The sequence below is a fragment of the Anarrhichthys ocellatus genome, unplaced genomic scaffold (assembly GCF_004355925.1).
Source record: "Anarrhichthys ocellatus isolate YVR2014 unplaced genomic scaffold, GSC_Weel_1.0 scaffold9, whole genome shotgun sequence".
Classification (NCBI taxonomy): domain Eukaryota; kingdom Metazoa; phylum Chordata; class Actinopteri; order Perciformes; family Anarhichadidae; genus Anarrhichthys; species Anarrhichthys ocellatus.
Window position 1 is genome coordinate 8,930,580 of NW_022280039.1, and position 23,218 is coordinate 8,953,797.

The window sequence follows — 23,218 nt, forward strand, 5'->3', positions numbered from 1 at the left end:
CCGTCTACCCTGCAGTAAGAAAAGAAAATCCCTGATAAATATTCTACAGTACAAGCAAATTGTTGTATCAGAAAACTAGAACTAATTCCTCACGAAACCATTTCTTGTTTCTTTCCCACAATTCTCAAAATGTAACGTTGACAGGGAATCTCTAAAATTGAACTATTCTTAATGAACTTTGGTGGAAATTCAAGCTACGAGTCAAAGAAAAAATAATTATTTTATGGATTGAGATACTGCAAATCCAGGAAAAAAATGTATTTGATGTCCAAACTTTACGCAGTGAGATTTCTCATAAGATACTGCACTTATTTGAATTGGAAAATATGTGGCACCTGTAACCTGTGATTGTCTCTCACTGTGTATTTAGATTTGTATTAATAAAATACAAAATGTTGAAGATTAAGGAGCCTTGGCAGGAGTATATTCTTTGCTTTCTTGAGCTTTTGCTTTTTGAGCCTATATATACTCTTTCTTTTCCTTTCTTTCATTCTGTTACTTCTACTTCTCTTCCTCACAGAGTCTGTGTCGTTCAATCAAATATTTCAACTGAATGACATCTAAATGTGTGTATTTCCTCTGAGGGAGGAGTTATGACGTTGCAGTACATACATCAAGCATGAGACGAAACTTCTATTGGCTACATTTGGGTTCAGCTGAGCACATGTACCTAAATGATTTATTTAATCTAAGCAACTCTAACTTCAGTATCGAGAAGGGATGTGTAAGCAAGAAGCCACATTTAAATACACAGCCTCCAACTTAGTTTCTTGAACTCAAATTCAGAGTCACTATGGGGAAACTTAGTTTTTAAAGCTTCGATTTTATAGCATACGCATAATAACTCTGTGTGTTTTTCTCTTGGTCGTGTGTGTGCGTGGTCATTTGTGTGTGTGTGTGTGTGTGTGTGTGTGTGTGTGTGTGTGTGTGTGTGAGAGAAATATCCTCCACTCGGGAGCTAGGTTTTCTGGTTTAAAGCATTCTCAGATTAAGTTTATTTCTTCTATTTGGCGCTAATTATTTTGCCTCCTCAGCGGTGGAATTACACCAAGTATATAAGTATATACAGTATATATAAGGTATTTTCATACCAATATATCAATATCAATATATGTATTAATATAATATAATATAATATATATATATAGCTCATCTCAAGCAATCTGATCTGGTTCACAGCCGTGATACAATAACACAAACCAGAGCTATGACGTCTAACTTCTTTGCACTTATGTTCCTTTGGATCTGAAAATAAAGCGACTAGGTCACGGGGTGATCACTTCCTCCAACATCGGACAGGTTATAGATGCAAAGTAGCAAAGTTAGCTGCTGAAACCTGCTACTAAATAGAAACATTCAAGGTTACCTTCTCTGGAACAACATCCACCTGCTAAATGACATGCAGAGCTACGTAAAGAGGAGGATGAAGAATGTTATCAGAATATGCAAGCAAGCAGGAATGCAGAAGAAATACACTCACTACTCTAACTATTGGCAACTGAAACTCGCTACGCCAAGCAACACACCTCATACACACAGTTCAAGCATCAAAGTCATCCTTGCTGGACAGTTTTCCAGTGGTTATATACAAGTTTACCCCCTATGTACTTGTAATGAATAGGGAAATTGGCTAAATAGACTCAATCGTTTCTTTTTTTACCAGTCAACGTATATATTTCAACATGAGGGTCTATGTGGATTGACTCGTTTTTGGTGCAAGCCTCAAGTGACCGTCGGTCTCCAGTTCTGTGTTTTTTAATTCATACATCCACCCCGACGTTTGTCGCTCTTTTTACAACTTAACCTTACTTCCTCCTTTATTCCCACATTACGGCCACGTAGAGCATCATAGTTTCAGTCATAGGCCACTGACCAAGCTGTCATATTTGAGCCCTTGGGAGTGAGAACAGGCTGCCCCCAACAAGGACTCGAGAAAAATGCATTTGTAGAGAGCAGCTTTACAGAGGCATAAAACAATATTGAAATAATACAAAAAAATACATTCTGAAAGATAGAAACACAACATTGACGCAACATTTGAGTCTAAGTAAAGGCTTGAACAAAACTAGAATTTTGTTTTTTTTACCCTTTTCAACTGAAACAAGATTGATAGTATTCAGTGAAACATGGACTTTACAGCACTTATATTACCAGGACACAATGACATATAGAGTGGTGTGTCATCTGCATAGCGATTTTTTTTATTGTTGATAGAGCCAATCAGACACATAAAGATCAAACATAAGCGGCCCGATAATTGATCCCTGTGGGACTTCACACAGCAAGTCAAAAGCATTAAATGGAACAGCAAGGATTTCTGCTCTTTTAAACCAACATCAAGTATGATATGTTGTATTTATTTTGTATACTTGTTCAGGTGAACTGGGACTGCATTCACAAGGGAGAGAGAAGTAACAATAGTTTAGCTATAGGATAATGTTTAAGAAAAACTCACCCAGGGACAGTATTACCAAAGAATAAAGTGCAAGGCTAGTTAAATCTGAAATAATGTGTTCACCCAGGCATTCCAATAAATGCCCATTGTACAACTAACGTACTTTAAAAGTGTTAGAGCTGGATTAAAAACTGAAGTGTATTTTCTTTGACAGAGAGTGTAACCTGGAGCAGAGATTATACAGTAGATTACCTGGAGCTGAGCGTAGAGTATTAAAATGGCATTTAATTAACAGATAATCTCACCCTCTCGTTCTCTCTCTGTCTCATTTATCTCTTTTCCTCCCAGACCTACCAGGGACAGTGAAGATGATGAGGACGATGAGAGGAAGGGCAAAGGCTGCACCCTACAGGTATTATTTGATTGGTTTCCATAACACACTTTAATCCTTTTCTTCAATGTCAATATCTCTGAGAGACCGAAAGAACTTTCCCTCCACTGATTAAGATGGAAATGTGATTTACTGTGTAACGCTTTGCTTGGTTTATTTTGTCTTTTGTTTCTAACGCAGTGAAATACGAGCCTGTTGTGTAGTGAAGCATCAGAGTCTAACCTTTCTCTTAACCTCTCAGTACCAGTACGCCTTGGTGCGGGTCCTCACCCATTTTGTCGCAGAACCCTCTGACCCCAGAGGTGAGATGGTCTACATGTTGGGTGCAGACTGGCAGGCTGATATCACTCATTTGGTCTTGGACCAGCTAAAAGTAGGCATACACAAATAATCACATATATATATATATACACAAACACATGAAACCTAATTATCTTTGAAGGAATAGTTCAGCATTTTTGGAAATAAACTACCTCGCTATCAGAGTCAGATGAGGAGATCGATACCACTTTCATGTCTGTAAACATTTAGACAGAAAGTGATTATCTTAGCTTAGCATAAAGTCTTTTTAACTCTTTACTTTTTGCACTGAAATAATAGTTAAAAGAAGTCATTTCTATGCAGTAGGTCAACTAATCCAGGATAAATCCACAAATATTAATTTCATCACAAACTAATTGATTGATGAGTTGTAGTACTGGCTGACAGCTGTTTCTGTGCTCCACAGGTAGAAGATCCTCGCATCGCTAGATTGATAGACGGACGAATCTTGATAGGGCGGGACCTGGGTATTACTACAATACAGGTATGTACCCTCTGTTCTACTCTCAACACTTTACAAGTGATCCACTCTGTTTTCTTTTCGTTATTTATAGCTTTGTAACTATTATTGTCCTAAAACAACCCATTCTCAGAACTGAAGCAGTATACAAAGTACAAACCTTCTTATACCAACCTGAGAATGAAATATGAAATAGCCCTTAACTTAAATTCTAATGCGGTTTCAAAGTTTGTCACTTTGATTCAACTTTGAATGTAAACTTTAGAACTAGAAACTCTGTTGTGCCATTTACTAACGATAAAGCATCCGAGGATTGGTGTTGGAATTGCCTTTTAAGGATTCAGAAAACACTCCATGTTGACCGTGTATTCATTTCTTGTTGGACAACAAGTCTAGAGAAAGACGGTTGAATATTTCAATATGTGAAGCAATATGTGTAATTTGCCAACTCACATTGCAGCCATAAGCCCTCCAGTGATGTAAACATTATCCCCTCTTTCTTCCTCTCCTCTTCCTCTCCTCGCACTGTGAGCCTCGCCTGCTTGCCCGTTACACAATCAGCTACAATTAACTGTCGGATTTGGCACTGACATCTCAGTGCCATCTTCAGCAATACACACAGACACACACTTACACTGGCACACCGTGAACACACTCGTGCGCTTGCTGAATTCCAATAAGCCGGCCCACTGCGACTGAATGTGACAGTGGAGGACAGTCCCATGGCTTACTGGTATACTGGTCTATAGCAGAGCTGAGGCAAAACCATATATCTCACAGTCATAGTCAACACGGCTGTTGTTATATTCCATGATGTTACATCTCCATCTTTTTTTATGTTACAATATAGCTATGTTGAAGTTATCAAATTTCTTTCTAAGTGCTTACTTTTGCGGGATTGCTCTGATGAGTGGCTTGTGCGTCTGTATCTTGGGGATTTAGATTTTTGGGGAACAGCTGAGTGTGTCTTTGCATCCGTTCGACTGGGGACTGCTGCATGCATGCACGCACACACACACACACACACACACGCACACACACACAGATGCAAGCATACAGACAGCTGTGCTCTTTTTGGGAGCCAGGAGAGAGAATTTACCCAGCATTCCCATTTAGATGCCAGAGTCGACAGCCGTCATTTGATAGTTTGACATTTCAATTTTACCCCCCAGCTCTCTCCCCCCCCCCTCCCCGAGTCTCGCCTCTTCTTCCCTCCCCCTTCTCTCTCGCTCTCCATTCTCCCGCCCAGTCTCCCTTTCTTGCCCTCTTATTCTCTGCCTGTCTTGAAGAGCAATCCCAGAGCTGTCAATCATGGCATTTTGTTAGCTCGCTGAGGGTGGGATTGAGTTTGACGCCCCGACACGTTCACTGAGAGATTTTCTTTGTAAACCAATCAGATCTGCCTGTCCTCCTGTCGCCAGGCGGAGTAGCACACTACAGCTCGGGGCTCCTAATCTCTATCACAGTCTGTCTTCTGCTCCCTCTCTCCATCTGAACCTCAATCTCTTTTGCGCTCCTTCTTTCTGCCCACTCTCACTTTCTGTCCTCCTCTATTTGTCATTGTCGCTCGCTCGCTGACACCTACTCCATTTATTTCTCCCTGGCTCGTTCGCCATCTCTAACTTACGCTCTCTCCTCTCTGTTCATTCACTCTTTTTTTAGGTCTTTAGTTTTGGCATTGTACTTTGTCTATACTAAGTTGTCTTAGTTGAATGCTGACACACAGGGGCACAGAGAAGCAGACGGGAACACTGTGTTTGTGTGTGAGTGTGTGAGTATGTGTGTGCGTGAGTGTGATTCCACTACTTACCATCTGTTACATTGTGTCAGAAAGAATCGTCAGCTTTCAGAAGTCTGTGTGTTTTTTGTGTGTGTGTTTTTTCGAACTTAAACACATACTGCCAGTCTGTGTGGCCCAGAGCACTGACGGTGTTTAACCAGCTCTCGCCACTCCTCTGCCAATGTTAAACACTTCACTGTCACCTTAAGGCAATAATCACTGAGACGACAACAAAAGCTGTTTTATTGCTGCTCTTTCCAGAACTGTCTTTCAGACTTTTCCTTATATGTACTTCCCAATGTCCTATACTTGATGCAGCATGATCAACAGGACCTTGTTGTTCCCATTGTTATCATTTTGAGACATTTTGAGACACACGCCATCATTCCATCACCTATCAAACAACCAGGTAGTCAGTAGTGTGGTTTACTTGGATTTTGCAGCTGGTTTAACACTTGTGTTGATTCTGTCCTGCACAGACATGGCAGACATTAGAGCAGGAAATGGCAGGGAATGCAAATTCTGAATGAAAGCTTTCAGAAACTCAGGAGCATTTAGATAAACCTGCTTTAGTGCATATGTAGACTCCTCTGCAACTCTTATAATGCAGACTCATTTCGGAAACTTGAAGTCTGTTAATGCGATCTTTGGTTGCAGGTTCTGTCCCCACTGTCAGACTCCATCCTGGCAGAGAAAACTGTGACAGTGTTGGATGACAAGGTAAAGTAACATATTGAATTATTTAATGTATTTGGAACGTAGGTCCCTTTTACTGGCAGGCATTATGATATTCTCTTGTTTGTCCAGGTCACCATCACTGACCTGGGAGTGCAGCTGGTTGCATCGCTGTCCCTCAGTATGACAGCGAGTCCTGGAAACTACCAAGCTATACAGCTAACAACTACAGCCACAGACCTGCTACATGCACCCAAACAGGTAAGAGGTACTATGGGTACGCAAACCCATTCACACAGAGATCACAATGGGTGTTTCTCAAAGTCCAGGAAGGCTCAACTTCAATAGCTGAATTTCAAGGATGCCACGTCATTAAATCCCACTGAAGGACTTACATGTTTTAAATGTGTGTATATTGTTTGAGTAATGCATACTTAATATTCCTACTAGAGATTGTACTGAATCATTTCAAATTATAAAATGAAATTAAAAAAACAAACACGGACACCGGCACATTCACAAAACTGTTCCGTGTGCTCTCTGAATGTCAGGACGGAGTCTTGCCTATCCTCTATAGGACCCGACTATCAAGGAAGCATCCTTGATTTTAAGAAACACCCCAGTATCTCCATCTCTGATCGAAATCACATCTGCCAGGGTTGTAAAATCAGATTTTCAGAATGTAACTTCCGCATGCAGACCCATGAGTAGCATACATATACACCTCGCTGCCTTTAGGTTTATATCACACACATACACAGACACACACACACACTGATGGACTATATCTTAAGCTGTTCCCATCTCTACAGCAATACCCCCAAGGTTGTAATCATAGCGGTTAAACAGTAATTCTCACATCGCTGCTATCGCTCCTATAATCAGTTTATAATTAGGAGTGTGGAACTTCCAGGCTTTAGCACAGTTTAGCTACAGCAAAAAAAAAATGGTACTCTTTATTGATAGAATCATATAAAGGCAGTTAGTTTTCTGACAATACTACGTTTTTTTTTATATTTCAAAGTTGTTGTTTTTATTCTTTTTTCTTCACTTTTGCTCGCTTATTCCCAGCGAGCAAAACCCACAATATCTATAAAAAGAAAACTATGTTTCAAGCTATTCTTGACTCTACTCACATTGCCAAAGGTTATTTTATTCCTCTATCTCAAGCTATTATCCCTTACACACTCTTCCCTCCTCCCCACCTTCCCTTCTATTAAAAATTACCCCACATTATACTTTCTGTCCAAGGGCTAATTGGATGAGAAGCCGCTCATTACGATGAAAATACAGATCTGATATTGCCCTTTATTCTAACATTAATTTATTTTTCCTTCTGGCTGTTTTTATCTACATCATTCACTATTACCTGTGGAAGGATGATGCGACTATGGAGATGGAAAGTGAGGAGAAAATAGGGTGGAAAGAAGTAGAAAACAAACAAACTGAAGATTAGATGGAAAGGGGTGAGGGGGGGGGGGGGGAAGGGAATGGAGGAGGCAAGGAAAAATTACAATTCATAATGAAAATAGAGGAAGGGAAAGAGATAAAGTGTTGTTCCTCACGTTGGCTTAATTACTTTTGTAAGGAGTTTTTTTGTGTTATTCCTATACAATCTTTTCTGTGTTCTGATTAAAGAAAGCGAAGGGATTTATCAAGGGAAATTAGTGAGGCAGGATCACCAGACAAGCAGAAAAAATACTTTCTCTGAGAACTCTGTTTTTATTTATGGAATAGCTGCTGCTGGAAGAAGGATGTTGACAAAAAACATTTATTCTCATCTTCCAAGTATTTGTCCTCCTTGTAATTGAAGAGATGGAGAACAGAGAAAGATACAAGTAGGTTGGAACAAACAGTGTGTAAAAACAAGTGGTTAGGTTTCAATTATCAATGTCTACATTGTCAAGTGTGTGTGTGTTTGTTTGGGTGGATGGATGGGAGTGGAGGTATCTCTCTTTGTGTCTTTCTCCAAGAGTTACAACCTGCTATTCATTTCCATTGTGTTGAAGACGCAAACAGCTAAATCATGCAGCAACACAAGTCACACTGTGAAGCTACCAAGGCAAACACCAATGAATATAATCTTTAAGAGCTATGATGTGTAAGATCTGGCTGAATTTGAGTTACAGCTTCACTAACTGAAGATGCATCTCCCAGGGCTGCCGCACATGTTCCTCCTTGCGAAGCAATGTTATTTTGACCGGCGAACAGAGTTTCAGCAATTTGGTGAAATCTGGCATATTCTTCCTATGTGTATGGTGTCCAGATCTTACACGCTGCACCTTTTAAGCACACATTAATGTTTGGTAAAAATATTTGTATTATGACATGTTGTATAAGCTCTGATATTGTTGGTTAGCATAAGTTCCACAATGCAGTTTTTAGTGTGCATAGCCAAAAAAGGCTAGGACAATGTGTTAAAAGAAAGTTACATAAATATCTGTATAGGTTTGAATCAATATACCTCTCATCTGCCATTCACAGATTTGAATATGACATTTCATAGCTTATAATAGCCCCATGAAGGAAGATTGACACTTCTGTGCTTATTTTCAGAACACTGTTGATGCACTTTTCTTTATTACATTTATGTTATGACACTTTTTTCTCATTCTCTTTCAGGAGGCAGCAATCAGTGCATGGATCCAGTACAGTGACGGTTCAGTGACACCACTTGATGTCTATGATTCCAAGGACTTCCTCCTCTCGGTTGTGTCTTTGGATGAGAGCGTCATCTCCATAACAAATCAGGTACTTGTCATATGAAGTTGAGAAGTAAAATGTTTTAAAGCTGTGTAAAATATGCCAGAAACAAAAACCATGGAGGTTTTAGTGACACATATTTCATGAAACATTTTTTACAGAAGTGACGGACAAAATGATGTCCAAAGTGCTGTGTTTGTTTACCTTCACATTGTCTCTATTTTTTTATTAGGAGCAACACTGGCCGATCGTCGTGGCAGAGGGCGACGGACAGGGAGCGCTGGTTCGTGTAGAGATGATCATCTCTGAGACCTGCCAGAAATCCAAAAGGAAGAGTGTGCTGGCATCTGGAGTTGGCAATGTGATAGTGAAGTTTGGAGCAAAGAGTGAAGACAGAGGTGCGATGGGTAGAGGTGGACAGGACGATGGAGGAGGGATGGACAACAGCACCAGCGAGCACCAAACAAAGGACGGACGAGAGTGGAAGTCCAACAGTGCAGCAGTGGACCGAGAGGAAGGAGCCATGAGGAAGGTGGGGAGAGCAATGGATGGATAGAGATTCTTTCCAATGTCATTTTTAGTGAAATTTACTCAAATTTTATCAGTATCAGTTCGAATGGATATATTCAGCTTTTTACTCCACAATATTTGATTATAAAGTACAGTATCTCTTTTAAATGCACATTATAAATACACACATCCAATCCTACATTTTTGAATTCATGAAAATCTACAAAACAACAATGTGAAAGGTTGTTAACTATCCCTAATCCAGCAAATAAAGAAACTATGAATTTGTGTTTTTTTTTGGAGTTATATCTATGTGGTATTTTCCCTTAATCAGGTTAGCACAACGACGAAGAGCACAGTAACCCATCGTGCTTCAGGAGGTAAAGCTGCCAGTGGAGGCAGCAGCAGCAGCCGAGGCGGAGGCCCCAGCCAAGCAGGGGACTACAGTAGCTACCCAGCACAAGTTGAGGTACCAGGCACTGGGGATAGTGAGCTGACCCAGACCACCAGAGGACTGTCGGACCTGGAGATTGGAATGTATGCCCTTTTGGGTGTGTTCTGTCTGGCAATACTGGTCTTCCTCATCAACTGTGTCAGCTTTGCCTTCAGGTAAAACATTGTGATAATTGAGAACTGCTTTTATGAATCATGAGAATACCAGCAATACAAGTGTGAGGTGTGGGTGGGGTAATAAAAATATTGTTTTTGAACGCCAACAAATATGGATTGAAGAACAATATTTTCGCGAGATAAAAACATGTTTACATCTATCTTTTTTCTGTAACTTTTAATATTTGGACACAAAAATGTTCTGGAGTTATTGAAAATGTTTGGATCACACAAGTTGTAGATTATCCTTTGCAGCCACCACTGGAATCTAATTCTACAAATAATATAATACTAATAATATTAGTTTAGGATAATATGCAAAGAAAAAACAAACAGCGGTGCAGCATTCAAATGTTGATTTAGAATTAGAATCTCAAGTTTCCAGCTGTTAGGTACAGCCCTAGAATTGTCTCTGTTTACTTTCTGTCGCTGTCCATTAAAGGGAGGTGCTGAATTAATGTTGTAAAGGAGCCAACATTTTCAAAATACATTATACCACAATAAACATTCAATATGAGGAATCGATAAGCCTAAATCATGATCACCACTTTGTGCTGGTTGTAAGATAATCCCCAATGTGTTAAGTTTTTGTTCATCGCTTGAGCTTTCCTTGTCTTTTGCTCAGTACCTTTCTACTGTCTATATAAAGGGATGCCTGATGTAAATATTAAACAATTCAGCACTGCCTGAAATTGCACTTCTTCACAACAGCACTTCAGACATATTAGCTAATTATCATTCTTCATCTGCAGATACCGTCACAAGCAGGTCCCTGTGCTGGAAGCAGGAGGCAACATGAACCACGCCCATGACTGGGTGTGGCTTGGGAACGAGGCTGACCTTCTAGCTGACCACTCTGACCAATGCCAGGGCGGGCTGCCCGATGAGTGCACCACCATCATTGACCGGAACGACGGAGGATACGAGGAGAACAAGTACCTGCTGAACGGGGCTGGTAACACCTTAGTGATGGGTGTGGGCACAGGCATGGGCACCATTCGTGGGAGTGGTGGCACAGGTGGACACCGGGGCATCACCCACGGACAAACCTTGCCCAGATCAGTTCCAGAACCGCATCAGTGCCTGTCAGCAATCACAACTGGTGGCAAAAACGCCACTGGCCAAGCAGAGCATCTTAATAATTCCCCCCGAGCCACGGCTGCAGCTGCAGTTGCAGCCGGCAAACGCGTCCAGTTCACGTCTTTTGCCACCGTCCTGCCCAATGATAATTTGGGTGGGGGTGGCCCATACGCCAACTCCTCAGTCCTGGTGACCAATGGGAGTGAGGATGACATCAAGTGGGTGTGCCAGGACATGGACCTGGGTCAGTCTGAAATCAGAACCTACATGGAGAGGCTACAAGACAATCTGTGACTGACGGGAAAGAGACTGAGAAATGGAGGGGCAGAGGAGGAGTACAGGACAGGGAGGATGGACAATGAGTACAATTCACCTGTAATGCCTTTGCAATGGATGAAGGGAGGGAGAAAGGGAGGGATATGAGAACAGGCTATGGAAAGCATATACTGGCATCCCTCACTCACACTGAAAACACTGGTAGCAAACAATAAATACCATAATAAGTTTGTTTTTTATTATTAATTGTGAACATATTAGTGTAAAAATCAATAATAGAGTCACTATTGGTTATGAATGTTTATTTTCAGAATACCAGTAAACCATTGCGCTATTCAGAAAATTCAGGGTACGCTATTGGACAAACCTATCAAGCCACTATATATTTAAACGAGGATGGCAAGAACATCATTTCTGAGGTGTTTTTTACCCATATGGTGTTTCGCCACTATTGGCTGTGGCTGTTGATTTAATTATTGATAAATCTAGTTTTAATATTTACCAGCCAAGTCATGGTTATGTAGTGATTATGATCACTGAAGATAGTGAGTTTCAAAGATGCAATCTATTTGTTTTTGTTCTATCATGTCACCCATTTGCTTTTGGCATTGCTCATATGTGAAATGTAAAATATATATATATATATATATTCCAAGTACTCTACAATAAATTCGGGCACCAGCGGGAGCTGCCATTCAGCACTGAAAAGGGGCGATCTCGCTCTTTCCTCAAACAACAGAATGTGTCAAGAGTTGGAAGATGATATGACGAACAAAAGACTGTTTCTCCCTTGGATCCAAAACAGAGGCATTTAAACTTGCACAATTACAAACAGGAAAGGACACTAGCCATATTTGAGGCTCACTTCCTGTTTTGTGAAACCTTCTAGCCAATGACGGCTTTCTCCCTGTATTCAGAACCAATCGCATCATCCCCTGGCCCCTCTCCTTGTCTGTGATTGGACACCAGTGAACTGAAGTACACAGTAACATACTGTGGAATACTGTCTGTAATCTAAAAGGGGACTGACTGAGGTGTCTCATGTAAAAAGGAGGCTGCTTGGGCTTTGCAAAGCCTGAACGAACACTTAATAATGAGGATTATTTAAAACACACACCATGTAGGCAACAAGACAGACCAGAGTTACCTGCAGTGTTACATGGAGCTGACAGGATATATTGAATGGAATTACAATACAAATGAAAATGGAGAGAAACTCTTGAATATCTCACGAATAGATATGGGGTCATGAAACATGTTTGAGTTGGTGAACATAACTATGTATATGTTTTCCCTTGTTTGTCCGTTTGGATTAATAGAAAGTTTTTATTATGTTTTTCCTTAGATTTATTAAGATTTTAAGGAAATGTGATTATTTTTTATTTTAGAGATCTATTTATTTAAATTAACATTTGAGAGGGTGAGGGTGGAAAGGAAGAAAGATTAAAAAAAAAACAGAAGATCTGCTGGTGAATGATAGCACATAAAAGAACAAGCGAAAGGAAGGAGACAGAACAGGCAGAGGTTGCCTCACCTTCGTTAAGCTCAGGTGACGAGTCATGAAGAACTGACAATGAAAAAGGAGAACTGTAAGATTGTTAAGATTGCAATATTTATTTATAAATGTGTTACTGTTTCAGAGTACACTGTATGTTGTAGATAAATAAACATGCTTCAAAGTGCTTGTGAATAAGATTGCAGGTCACTAGCCAACATGATATTTTGTACATTTTACAGTGAAAGTATGGTACACAATACTATCTACCACCACAATGTGAAAGTGATCTTATTGGTTCTTTTTCTAAAGATGTTCCTGTCTTTGTTTAAAGTATTAAATTAGTTATTGTCTTTGTACAGGGTATAATCGGTTTACCTCTATAATGAGATGTAAAAATAGAGGAAGACCCATCGTGAATCATAATCAAAATTGCTTGAAGAGGGTGAGTCCAAAAGATTAATTTCAGAAGGAAAACCAAACCAAATGTTCTGATGTTCGGCTAGTCCGAAAGAAAACATCTGGATTACTACTCACACAAGCATCTCTACTTTCAATCATTTGTTTAAAGGTGCAATGTGTACCTGGCCACTTGCTCCGAAGAAATAGGGGGCAGCATTTCACGTTTTTTTTAAAGCCCATATTAGCTCAATTTAACCAAATTGCAAGGTCAAAATGACACTGCTATCTTGTGATTTCCACATGTGGCTGTACGGTCCGTGTGCGTTTTCATAGTTTGTTTATTGGCTTAAATCCAAAGTGGCGGAAATAAAACTATGATCTGCACTTTCATCTCGTCGGCCAGGAGACCACCCTAACCCGGAAGAGAGCAGTCGGCACTCGGCAGCTCAACGAGACGGAAGAATTCAGCCAGCACAAGACCCAGACCCCAGTGCCCGGAGTCATAGTGGGTTGGTTGAGGGCTGAGTCCAACCGGTGTTACAGCAGCAGCAGAAAGTTGCAGAAAGACCCACAATCGCATCTTGAGGAACAAGTGGTTTTACCAGAAAGAAGGAGCCGGACCTTGCTGGTTGGTAATAGATACCTCCACAGCACAAATCATTGATGAATTTGGCATAATGTCGAAACTGAGACTTCTTCCTAATCTTTTGATAATGTTTTAAACTAAAGTTCTGGCCAGATCTTACACGTTGCACCTTAAAACACCATACATAATAAAAAATACACATGAACTCACATGAAACAGAATGAATACAGGATTCAAAGGACAGAGAGCTTGACACAGATAAGAGACCTGAGCTCACAGGCTGCACAGCCTCCACCAAAGCAATAGATACTTTGACTGATGATGGCAACTACACTGTATATTCCGGACTCATACACATTACTGTATCTCGCCTACTCTAACGTAGCTACAAGACTGCTGTGACTGAAAGGATCACTCAAACAGGTACACGTTCGATGGTCGTTGAAGGGAGAAGTGTAGCAATGCTTTCTATGAAAAACATTTTGACTCTTAACTAGAGCTGTGAGTTTGATCAGCCTGTGACACCTACCTGTTGTATCATTTTGAAACTTTATGGATGTCAACTGAAAAAAAAAACAAGGGTATTTCTGATTATTTGTGGGGCATTTCAGCTTTTATTTGATACCAGAGAAAGACAATTGTTCTGTATGTAGCCAATGTGGAAGGACCGCAATTAACTGCATGCTTACTAAACTACTGCTGAACCTGAGCACAGTTTCCCAGAAGAATTGTTTTAACAGCACAAATGTTTGGCTTCTCTGTCTAAGTTACACAGAATGGCAATAGTTGGTTGCAAATAGAGTCTAATTTTGTGTTTACTCGTGCTAATTCGGTTTAACCACTGACATTCAACAGAGAATTCTTTACACAGGCAACTGTAAGTGCAGAAACAAAAGCACTGTTGGTTTTTAATTTATTTTTTATTTTCCCCTGGTTCCTCAGGCTGTTTTGCTGGTATACAGGGAAATGGATCTGTCTGCCTCAGAAATATGTTCATATTTAACCAATTTGTGAAAGCAATTTTTAACGAATGCGGGGGTAGCATTGTGAGGTTCATACGTTGCAAGTAAAAGAAAGTAAGGGTGTGGCAGTGAGGGAGGTGATTGGGCCGACAATGTATTCAGTTCATAACACAACGTCTTCAATGTTCAACAGATTGCATTTCATCCAAAGCTTATTTTTGCAAAGATAAAACAGTTTGATATGAACATAAATCTGACGATAAAGGTTTCAAGATTCTTTTGAACTGAGGATTCACTTATTAAATATGTTGTCACTCAGCCTTGTTGTACAATGCTTGTAAGGCTTTGTGTCTACTTAGGATCTGCATATATAGTGCTGCCAAATTGTCCTGATCAAAAAAAACGAGGCCTTGTTTTCAGAGGATGATTTTACAAAATTAGCCACTGTAGATGTCTCCTCCTGAACCCGATCTTGCTATAAAACTTGAGTGAAGTGAGTATACTACCTTCCAACCACATTAGTTCTGCATGGTAACAGGCCTCTTTTAACTTGTTTTCAGACCAATTCAAGTAACTTGTATTGCATTTTTCTAAACAATTCCTCTCGGATGAAGCCTATGCATAGTAGTAGTTCAGCCACCAGCAGTATAAAATTGGACCTCTACAGTGGCAGAAACAAATCAAACCACTAAAATACAAATACACATTCTCAAAAGAGCTGAGTTAGTTTGTTGTGCAGTTACAGTGGGAGGTCCACAGGAGTAGCAGTTGAATGTGCTACAGGTAAAAGAGGTGCCAGTGGACACGAGCCCGAAAGATTGTTTGTTTAGTTTTTTTCCTTTTGCTATTGTCATTGTTTAAACATGGCTCATGGAGGCCAATAAAGACCCATAACCAAAAACAGCCTGCTCCTTTGTCTTATAATGCTCTGTTTAATCCACTGGAGTCACGATAGCAGTTAGCCATTGTTGCTATGATAATCTTGTTATTTGGACTCATGTTTCAGCATTTCAACCTTTCGCCTCGATGGAAGTACAGAATATAATCAGAAGGTACTGTAGCTGTGACTTTAGACATTGAGTTTCCTAAAATGGCATTATCTGCACATCATCACAGGTTTGTTTAGAAGAGCTGTCATTTTCCAAAATACGTGTGTTTCTAAATCAGACTTTTGTGTTGAAACGTCTATCTAAACCAAGGCTGTACAGAGATTTGTTGACTTGTTTCTGTAGGATTATGTAAAACGTAAAAAAACACAATAACTCTTAAAAACTTTTGAAAGCTTTGCAATAAGGGGACTTTTTTCAAACATGTACCTGGTACCTTCATATGGGAATGATTTAAAGCTATTTCAGTAATGTGAAGTATATCTTATAGTTTAGAAAACACTGGACAAAGTCCGTAGCTTGTGATGACTCATCTCTACACTGACAAAAGATAAGACCGTTTCCAGTGTTATTTTTGTAAAAACATTTAAAATCAACTGGCTGCTCATTTAACCAGGAATAAGCAACTGTAACATGGAGGGCTACAAGACAACAGTAACTGATTTCACAGATTAGCACGGTTTCAATCAAAGACAAGGAACTAATTAAATTCCCTGGTGGCATCTTTTGTCCTTGTTTGAGATGAGCCAGGCCTGACCAGAACCAATCAGCGCTGTCTGGCTTAGAACAATGCCTGCTGCTGATGAATTGTGTCCAACTTAAACTGGTGACAAGGCAATCAAAGCATCAAGGCAACCAGGCAAAGCAATTACTCTTCACCTGCATCAGGCACACGCATGATGGGAAATGATTTGCTCATAACTGAGTTTATTGCTATTTGGCTAAAAATTTCACCAACAGGTAAAATATTCAGTCTTTTCTTTTTTGAATGGCTCACAAAACAGACATGAGTTGGATGATCACATTTTTACAAATTAAGTGATTACCTCTGAGGGCTTCTGATCCTTTGAGATCCATTGCTAATTTTCTCGGCGCTCTAATCGGCAGGTTTCTGTGAGCAGCCGCTTGGAGGCCCAGTGGGAGTCGTCATGATGAAGAGGCATTTACAAGAAAAGTTGATTAAGATAATCCTCTGTAGCTACAGCATCACCCTGAATAAGTATGACATTAAATATCCACGATAAAGTTTACATTTGATCTTAAGCGCCTCCATCACCCTGAGGCGCACTGAACACCATCCCAGTGGTGGGAAGGTCAATACCTCTTGAACCACTGTCATCAATAGAACTAGTGTCTACAAATACAGGATAAGCCATGTCTAAATGTTAAGACAGCACACCCATATGAAACCCAAAGTTACATGAAAGGCTTGTGCTGTTGGTGAGGAAATATAGGACAAGTGGATTTCGACACAGAAACACAATCTAAGCAGATGTACAAACACAGTACATTTGGTGATGTTGGATCTCTGAGTCACCCTGTGTGATTCTTGGTCATATAAAATGGTTTAAAAATGACTATAATCCCAGACTGCATGGGAAGGATGACCAAAATACAGACAATCTAGCCTTAAAAATGTGCATGTAATGTACACCATGTACATTTTATACATTTCTGCATCAACTCTGTTCATTTAAAGTGTCAATAATTGATGAAAGAGTTCTGCACACTTAACAAATTAGAAAAATTGAGACATCGCACCACGGTGGTTATGACGAAGAAATTCTGCGGACCTTTTTTGGTGAAAAGATGAATGTACTTTATCAGTTTTCTCAAATGAGTGAAACAGCGCCCCCCTGGTAACAGTAGGTATCCGCCATTCAGTGTGTGTGGTCAAAGATGGAACAGCACCCACACAGTCGAGGCAATCCAGGCAAATCTGCTGAGGGAGGGGAAGCCAGGTGACGTTAATTAGTGTCTAAATTGTATCAATTAACGGTTACAGTCACTGGGAAAGTGCAACAAGTCTATGGAAAACAAACAAAATGACAACTCTGAAGACTTTACTCTCGCCTCACTGCAAGTGACAGAAAGTCGACAACATTTCACGTTAATTTAGCTAAACTTGTAAAAACACGTGAGCTTGTTTTGACGCTGATAATATTTGCTAACGCTAAGACTAGTTAGTTTAGCAGTGATGGGGAGATGAGAAGAGGAGTTCTCTGAAGAAACTAACTTACTAAACGACGGTTACAACAAGTGCAGTGGGATTTAATTGGACATGGAGGTGGACCACTTCATCTCCATTGACAGAGAGGAGGATGGACTTCGAAACGTGAGTCAGACAACAGTACACCACGTGTGTCTTTCTGTCTCTCTTCCTTGGGTGTCTGTGCGTATAGCTAACCCTCCGCTGTGTGGCGGACTTACAGCAGCCCTACTGTATGGAAGCTGTCGCTGTATCATTCTGGACCTTGTTTTCACTGATGCATGTTGTGCTGCTTGCTGCTGCAGGAGGAAGGCTTTGAATAATGCGACAATTCCCCGGTGCTGCACTTATTAGTAGTTCAGCCATCTGTTGATTTGGGAATGAGCATGCAGAAGATCTGCTTGTTGCTTGAGAAATTGTTGTTGTTTTTATAAGACATGCATTAGTCTTGTTTATATTCTGTGTTGATTAGTATCAGAATATATGCTTTATAGTGTTTGTTTATAGGTGCATAAGAAAGTCGTGCATGTATCTATGATCTGTGCATTGTGGATTTGAACATGCATATGTTCTCTAAATCTCATCCCAAAGTTGATTTGAATGAAAATGCTACAGTACGTATTTGCATTAGTTAACTGTTGGTAAAATGGCACATTTTTGTAATTTAAACCTTATGGCTTTTGAATCACCACTTATGGGCACTTTGCTTCAGGGTTGATTCATCTAACCCCAGGTCGGAGGGGCTTATCATCTTAAGGCTTTTTATTTTGTGTAATGCTAGATATTTTCACATTTCGTCTGTTTAATCAAAATCACTTTAATATTCGCACTAAGGCCATAATCACCATGATTTAACTGGCACTGACTGCTCCTGTGGTTTGAAGGGGCTGGAATCACCACTTGGAAATTGACCTGCAAGAGGAGAGCTGGATATGTATTTAGAAACGACAACAAAAAGAGTGAGGATCACTCTATGAGATGCGAGCCTGACCTGCTGATCCCAATTTTTCTTTCCAATGACTATAACCGACACTAAGGCTCCAGACTAACCTTTTAAATCAGCCACCCAAAAAATATTCAGTAAAAACTCCCAAAAATTCAAAATGTTATGCTTACTGTGTTGTCATCTTTAGTGGTTATTTGCATACAAACACACAATTCAAATGAATAGGATTCACATCATTTTGAATGTTTGATTTGATTAAAAAAAACTCTTTGCATCAGTAATTTTAATTATGTATCATAAGCTGCTTAGAGCTAGAGTTGGGAAGTTAAACAGGTCCATAATTCCCTCTCTAATATCAGTTTTATATTGAATATATAATACACTCAATGCCAGGGAGAGGCTGCTGTCTGTCTGCAGACAGTGGGTCACTGTGATTACTCTGAGCAGTAAGAATGGGAGTAAATGACAAGTCAATAATATTGATTAAGTTAGTTGTTCCTCCGTGGCTTATTTTGGACTTGTATTTGTGACAAATTGCCAGCTTTATGTCTTCTTCACTCACGCTGAAGAACTTCCACACTCATGACATGCTGTGTGTGTGTGTTTCTGTGGCGCTGTGTGCCGATGTAAAACTACCATGCACAGGTACTCCTGTGTGACGGGAAATAGGAAACTGACAGGCTGTTTACTGGCTAAACGTCTGAAAACCGTCCGGTTTCAAGCGTTAGCCGATTGATCACCTCGACTGAATTTTGAATTCATGTCTGTATATCAGTGGTATCAACAGCCTTCCCTTTTCTCGAGTGCTCGGTGGGGGCAGACAATAAATCCAACAGCGGCTTCAAATAGGACTCGGCTGGACAGGACATAATAATAAGCGACTCCAGATGATATTAACTCCCACACAGGCGTGCAGCAGCACACCTGCTTGCTATATAGTGAAAAATGCACTCTATCTTTATGTAGACACACATTTTCCCAGGTTATATAAATTATTTCAAAGGGGACCTTTTCTCAAGCACATGTTTAGTGACAAAGTGTGTAGGTTTGTGTTCCGTTCTGTCAGCAACTGCTTAGGATGAACTGGATCACTGTGATCACGCCAGTTGTTTCTGATGTGGTCCTCCAGCATCCAGCCAGGTCCTTGCAGCTTGGTCTGATTTTATCTGAAAATGAAGGTAACAAGAATTAGTCAAATGAATGAAAATAAAAGGTGCATTGGACCACACTGTTTGTACTTCTTTTGGTTAAGCAAATGAGTCAGTTTATCATGTACAGTTGAGTCCATAAAATTGAATACAGCTCGGCACAAGACATTCAAACTCCATGTATGTTACCATACAGAGGTGATTTCTGTGTGTCTGCTGGCACTACGGGGGCTGTTGGTCTTGACACAACCTGAGTTATTACTTAAAGAAGTTCACTACTTGTAAAAAATGCGTAGACAAATCTAACAATTCCCCATTCTGTGGCCCGGCAGGGAGGCATCTTATGCCCAGCAGGCCGTAGGGCTTACAATACACTGGTGGAAACCCTGCTCTGTCTTTACATGTCAAAAAACACAACTGGGCAAAATACATATAAAACACAGAATAGTAAAATGATCATACCCGTCATTGTGCTGCCCTATCGGTGCCAAACCCACTGAGGTTCTCAGCTGGCACCTGCTTGTTCTGCACGGCAGCTTTTACAACAGTGACCATGGAGTCAGCGTCATCACTGACTGCTCTGATGTGAAAAACCAGTATCTCTTAATCCAGCTATCTGAAAGAAACATAAACCACATCAAATCTAGCATGATGAGGGGTTTGATAAAGATGAAACAAGGAGTTATTTGGGGAGAATGGCAATCACGATAAAAGATATTGGTGATGAAGCGGGAACAATTCCCTCGTAATGTTATTCCTGCCTTTTACTCGCTCCTCCATCTACTGTTGAACCTCCGAGATACAGAAAGTCTGTTTTTCAAACCTGAAGCCCTGCGAGCGTGGTCCCCCAAATATATGTTCATACCTGATGTGCAGATCAGGCTTAAGAAACTGGGAATATCTGTGCTTTCATACCGCTCAAGGCTGATGGCTCAGGATGCACTCTTCTGCTCCATTAGAGGTTTTTCGATAAGAAAGAATTATGATTATCATTTTTGACCAACTAAGACGGGCAATTAAACCCCCCAGTTATAGCTCATGCTGCATAATAATGACAAGCTCAGAGGCATTCATGAAAAAATAGTGACAATTCCCAACACATCACGTCTGAAACTTTAGGGATTATTCTTTGAATGAGTTGTCGATGTGACTTTAGTAAGGTTAGGAAACGACCTAATGCAATGGATTCATGCTTTGTTGGCGGTGCTCAGTATTGATATGTTGCTCCAGATAATCCTTTCTGTAATGGACGGCTCCAACCTCCAAAAACTGTCTAATTATAAGACCATTTTGTACAGGAGGCTGTGCTGCCTGCAATACCAACAAAGCATCCCTAACAAGTAGACAAACTATCCATTAGGGCTAACCACGGCAATGACTGTGATCTAATAGGGCTTGTCTTTTAGTTTGGACTTTTTCTCACAATTAACTTTCGATTTTAATTTTCGACATCCATAATCTACCCTACATTATTAATTAAAATAATTAATTATCAATTATGAATTAATCAATTCAAATTAGGGATTATTTCGTTATTTTTTATTTTTTTTGCTTGATTGTTCGTTTGATGTGCTATACAGTCTGATGTACACATGTGAATGATCAGAGAGGCCCAGTCAGAATAAGAGTAACATGAAGCCTGTGTTTAAACTGAGGCTGTTGCAGCCTTTCAGGATTCCCTGATATCCCGTGTTTGCCTGCACCTAGATGGCATAAAGAAAGTAAATGCATCCCACACACACCACTTACTACTGAAATGACTCTGACCTACGACCCCTTTCTCTGCTGTCACACTCGCCTGCTGTCTCCCGTGGGAACTACCTGCCCTCCCGTCACTCTCTGAACGACAGCTGTGTCTTCTGCGACCAAGAAACGTTAAAACTCCGCTGCTTTTTTCTGGAGTAAAGCCTATATGAAGATCCAAGCAGGCCATCCCAGCTCTGCCATCCATTCTAGCTGTCTTGCTTGTTTCTTCCTCATCTGGTGGTGGATTTCACTCTCTTTTCTCGAATAATTAAAAAATGCCCATGATCTGAAAATCAAGAGTACAAACTAGAGGTTGACTGATTTGTGGATTTTTAATGGTCAATGTAATAACTATAGTTTGGTGCAGGGAAAAACCTGATGGCCAATTAATGGTTTTATATGCCTACAACGCCAAAAAGACCAATCACAAACTGGATAACTGTTCCACCGATAACGATAGTTATAATGTATCGTATCTTTGCCGATTAGTCGGTCGACCTCGAGAACAAACAATAAGCTTGAAACACATTGTTTCCCACACATAGACTTCACTTGGACAATTCACCCATGTATATGAAAGGCCACCAGCGTTTGGTCTCTTTTTGTGCACACACACAGACAAATGGAGATTTCTGCACATAACTTTCTTTTTGGATCATTAATTAAATAATAGTATAAAAAATGTAATACTTTATGTGCAAACTCTAAGCTTGAATTGGGTTGTGTCAATAAAAAAAAAATAGTCAGAACTATTCATTCCAATTTTAAATGAAAGGGGGGGAAAAAAAGGTTGTGTGTACATAAGTTGCAAATGCTACTTACAACTGAATACTTTGGTGTCCTTATTGTTGAACCAATTGTGTTTTCAGAAAACAACATTTTAATATAAGCAGTCTAAAGCACCACCATCACAAACTACAGCCTCCTTAATGACCACGGTTACATCAACACTTCACTGACAAGCGTAAACAAAACATTTAAATGATAAATGACAGCAGTTATTACAAATATGTACTGAATTGATGTCGATCTCTCGGTGGTAGTGGTAGATTTTACAGATGTCTGGTATTTCAGTGCACATTTTAAGCTTCATATTGTTCAAACTGAATATTTTTCAGTGGCATTTGTCCGACAGATGGGATATATTATTTCCGCATTAAATTGTCTTGGCATGAAAACGAAATGGTTTTGGGGCTTGTCACTCCTTGTGTTGTTAGTTTTTCACCTATTCATCAGGAGAATCAGCTTTGTGTTCTCTATTGTGTTTAATACATCTTAAAAATGTCTCTAATATCTTCATCTTAGTGGTCACAGTGTCTGTCGGGTTGAATGAGTGACACACGTTTTATTAATCAATGAAGATGTGGACCGTTTCGAGGGAATTGCGCTGTTTACTTCCTGTCAGTCATTCATGACTTTTATTTGCCTCTACTGTATACATCTGGACCTTTTTATATCTGTACTTGCAAAATTAGAATTGCATCATGATGATGTAATGACCCGTCTTTGTTTTATAGGTTTTATGCAGTGCGACAGGACATGAACACATTTTAAATGTTCACGTTTACAACCGTGAAATGGTCAATAGTAAATGACTCGCTGTTTTTTGATTATTTCTGAACAATATCAACATTTTG

General features: G+C 40.0%; 1 protein-coding gene across 1 annotated transcript in view; it reads left to right on the forward strand.

Moving 5' to 3' along the window:
• Positions 1 to 16,092, forward strand: part of LOC116384597 (transmembrane protein 132C) — a 142,693-nt gene extending 126,601 nt beyond the window's left edge. The window contains exons 6-14 of the mRNA XM_031849414.1: positions 2,744 to 2,807; positions 3,028 to 3,159; positions 3,514 to 3,591; positions 6,005 to 6,067; positions 6,155 to 6,283; positions 8,645 to 8,773; positions 8,958 to 9,257; positions 9,570 to 9,844; positions 10,597 to 16,092. Of these exons, the coding sequence (XP_031705274.1) occupies positions 2,744 to 2,807; positions 3,028 to 3,159; positions 3,514 to 3,591; positions 6,005 to 6,067; positions 6,155 to 6,283; positions 8,645 to 8,773; positions 8,958 to 9,257; positions 9,570 to 9,844; positions 10,597 to 11,218 (1,792 nt within the window). The 3' untranslated portion in view covers positions 11,219 to 16,092. The remainder of the gene's footprint in view (positions 1 to 2,743; positions 2,808 to 3,027; positions 3,160 to 3,513; positions 3,592 to 6,004; positions 6,068 to 6,154; positions 6,284 to 8,644; positions 8,774 to 8,957; positions 9,258 to 9,569; positions 9,845 to 10,596) is intronic.
• The last annotated feature ends 7,126 nt before the right edge of the window (positions 16,093 to 23,218 follow it).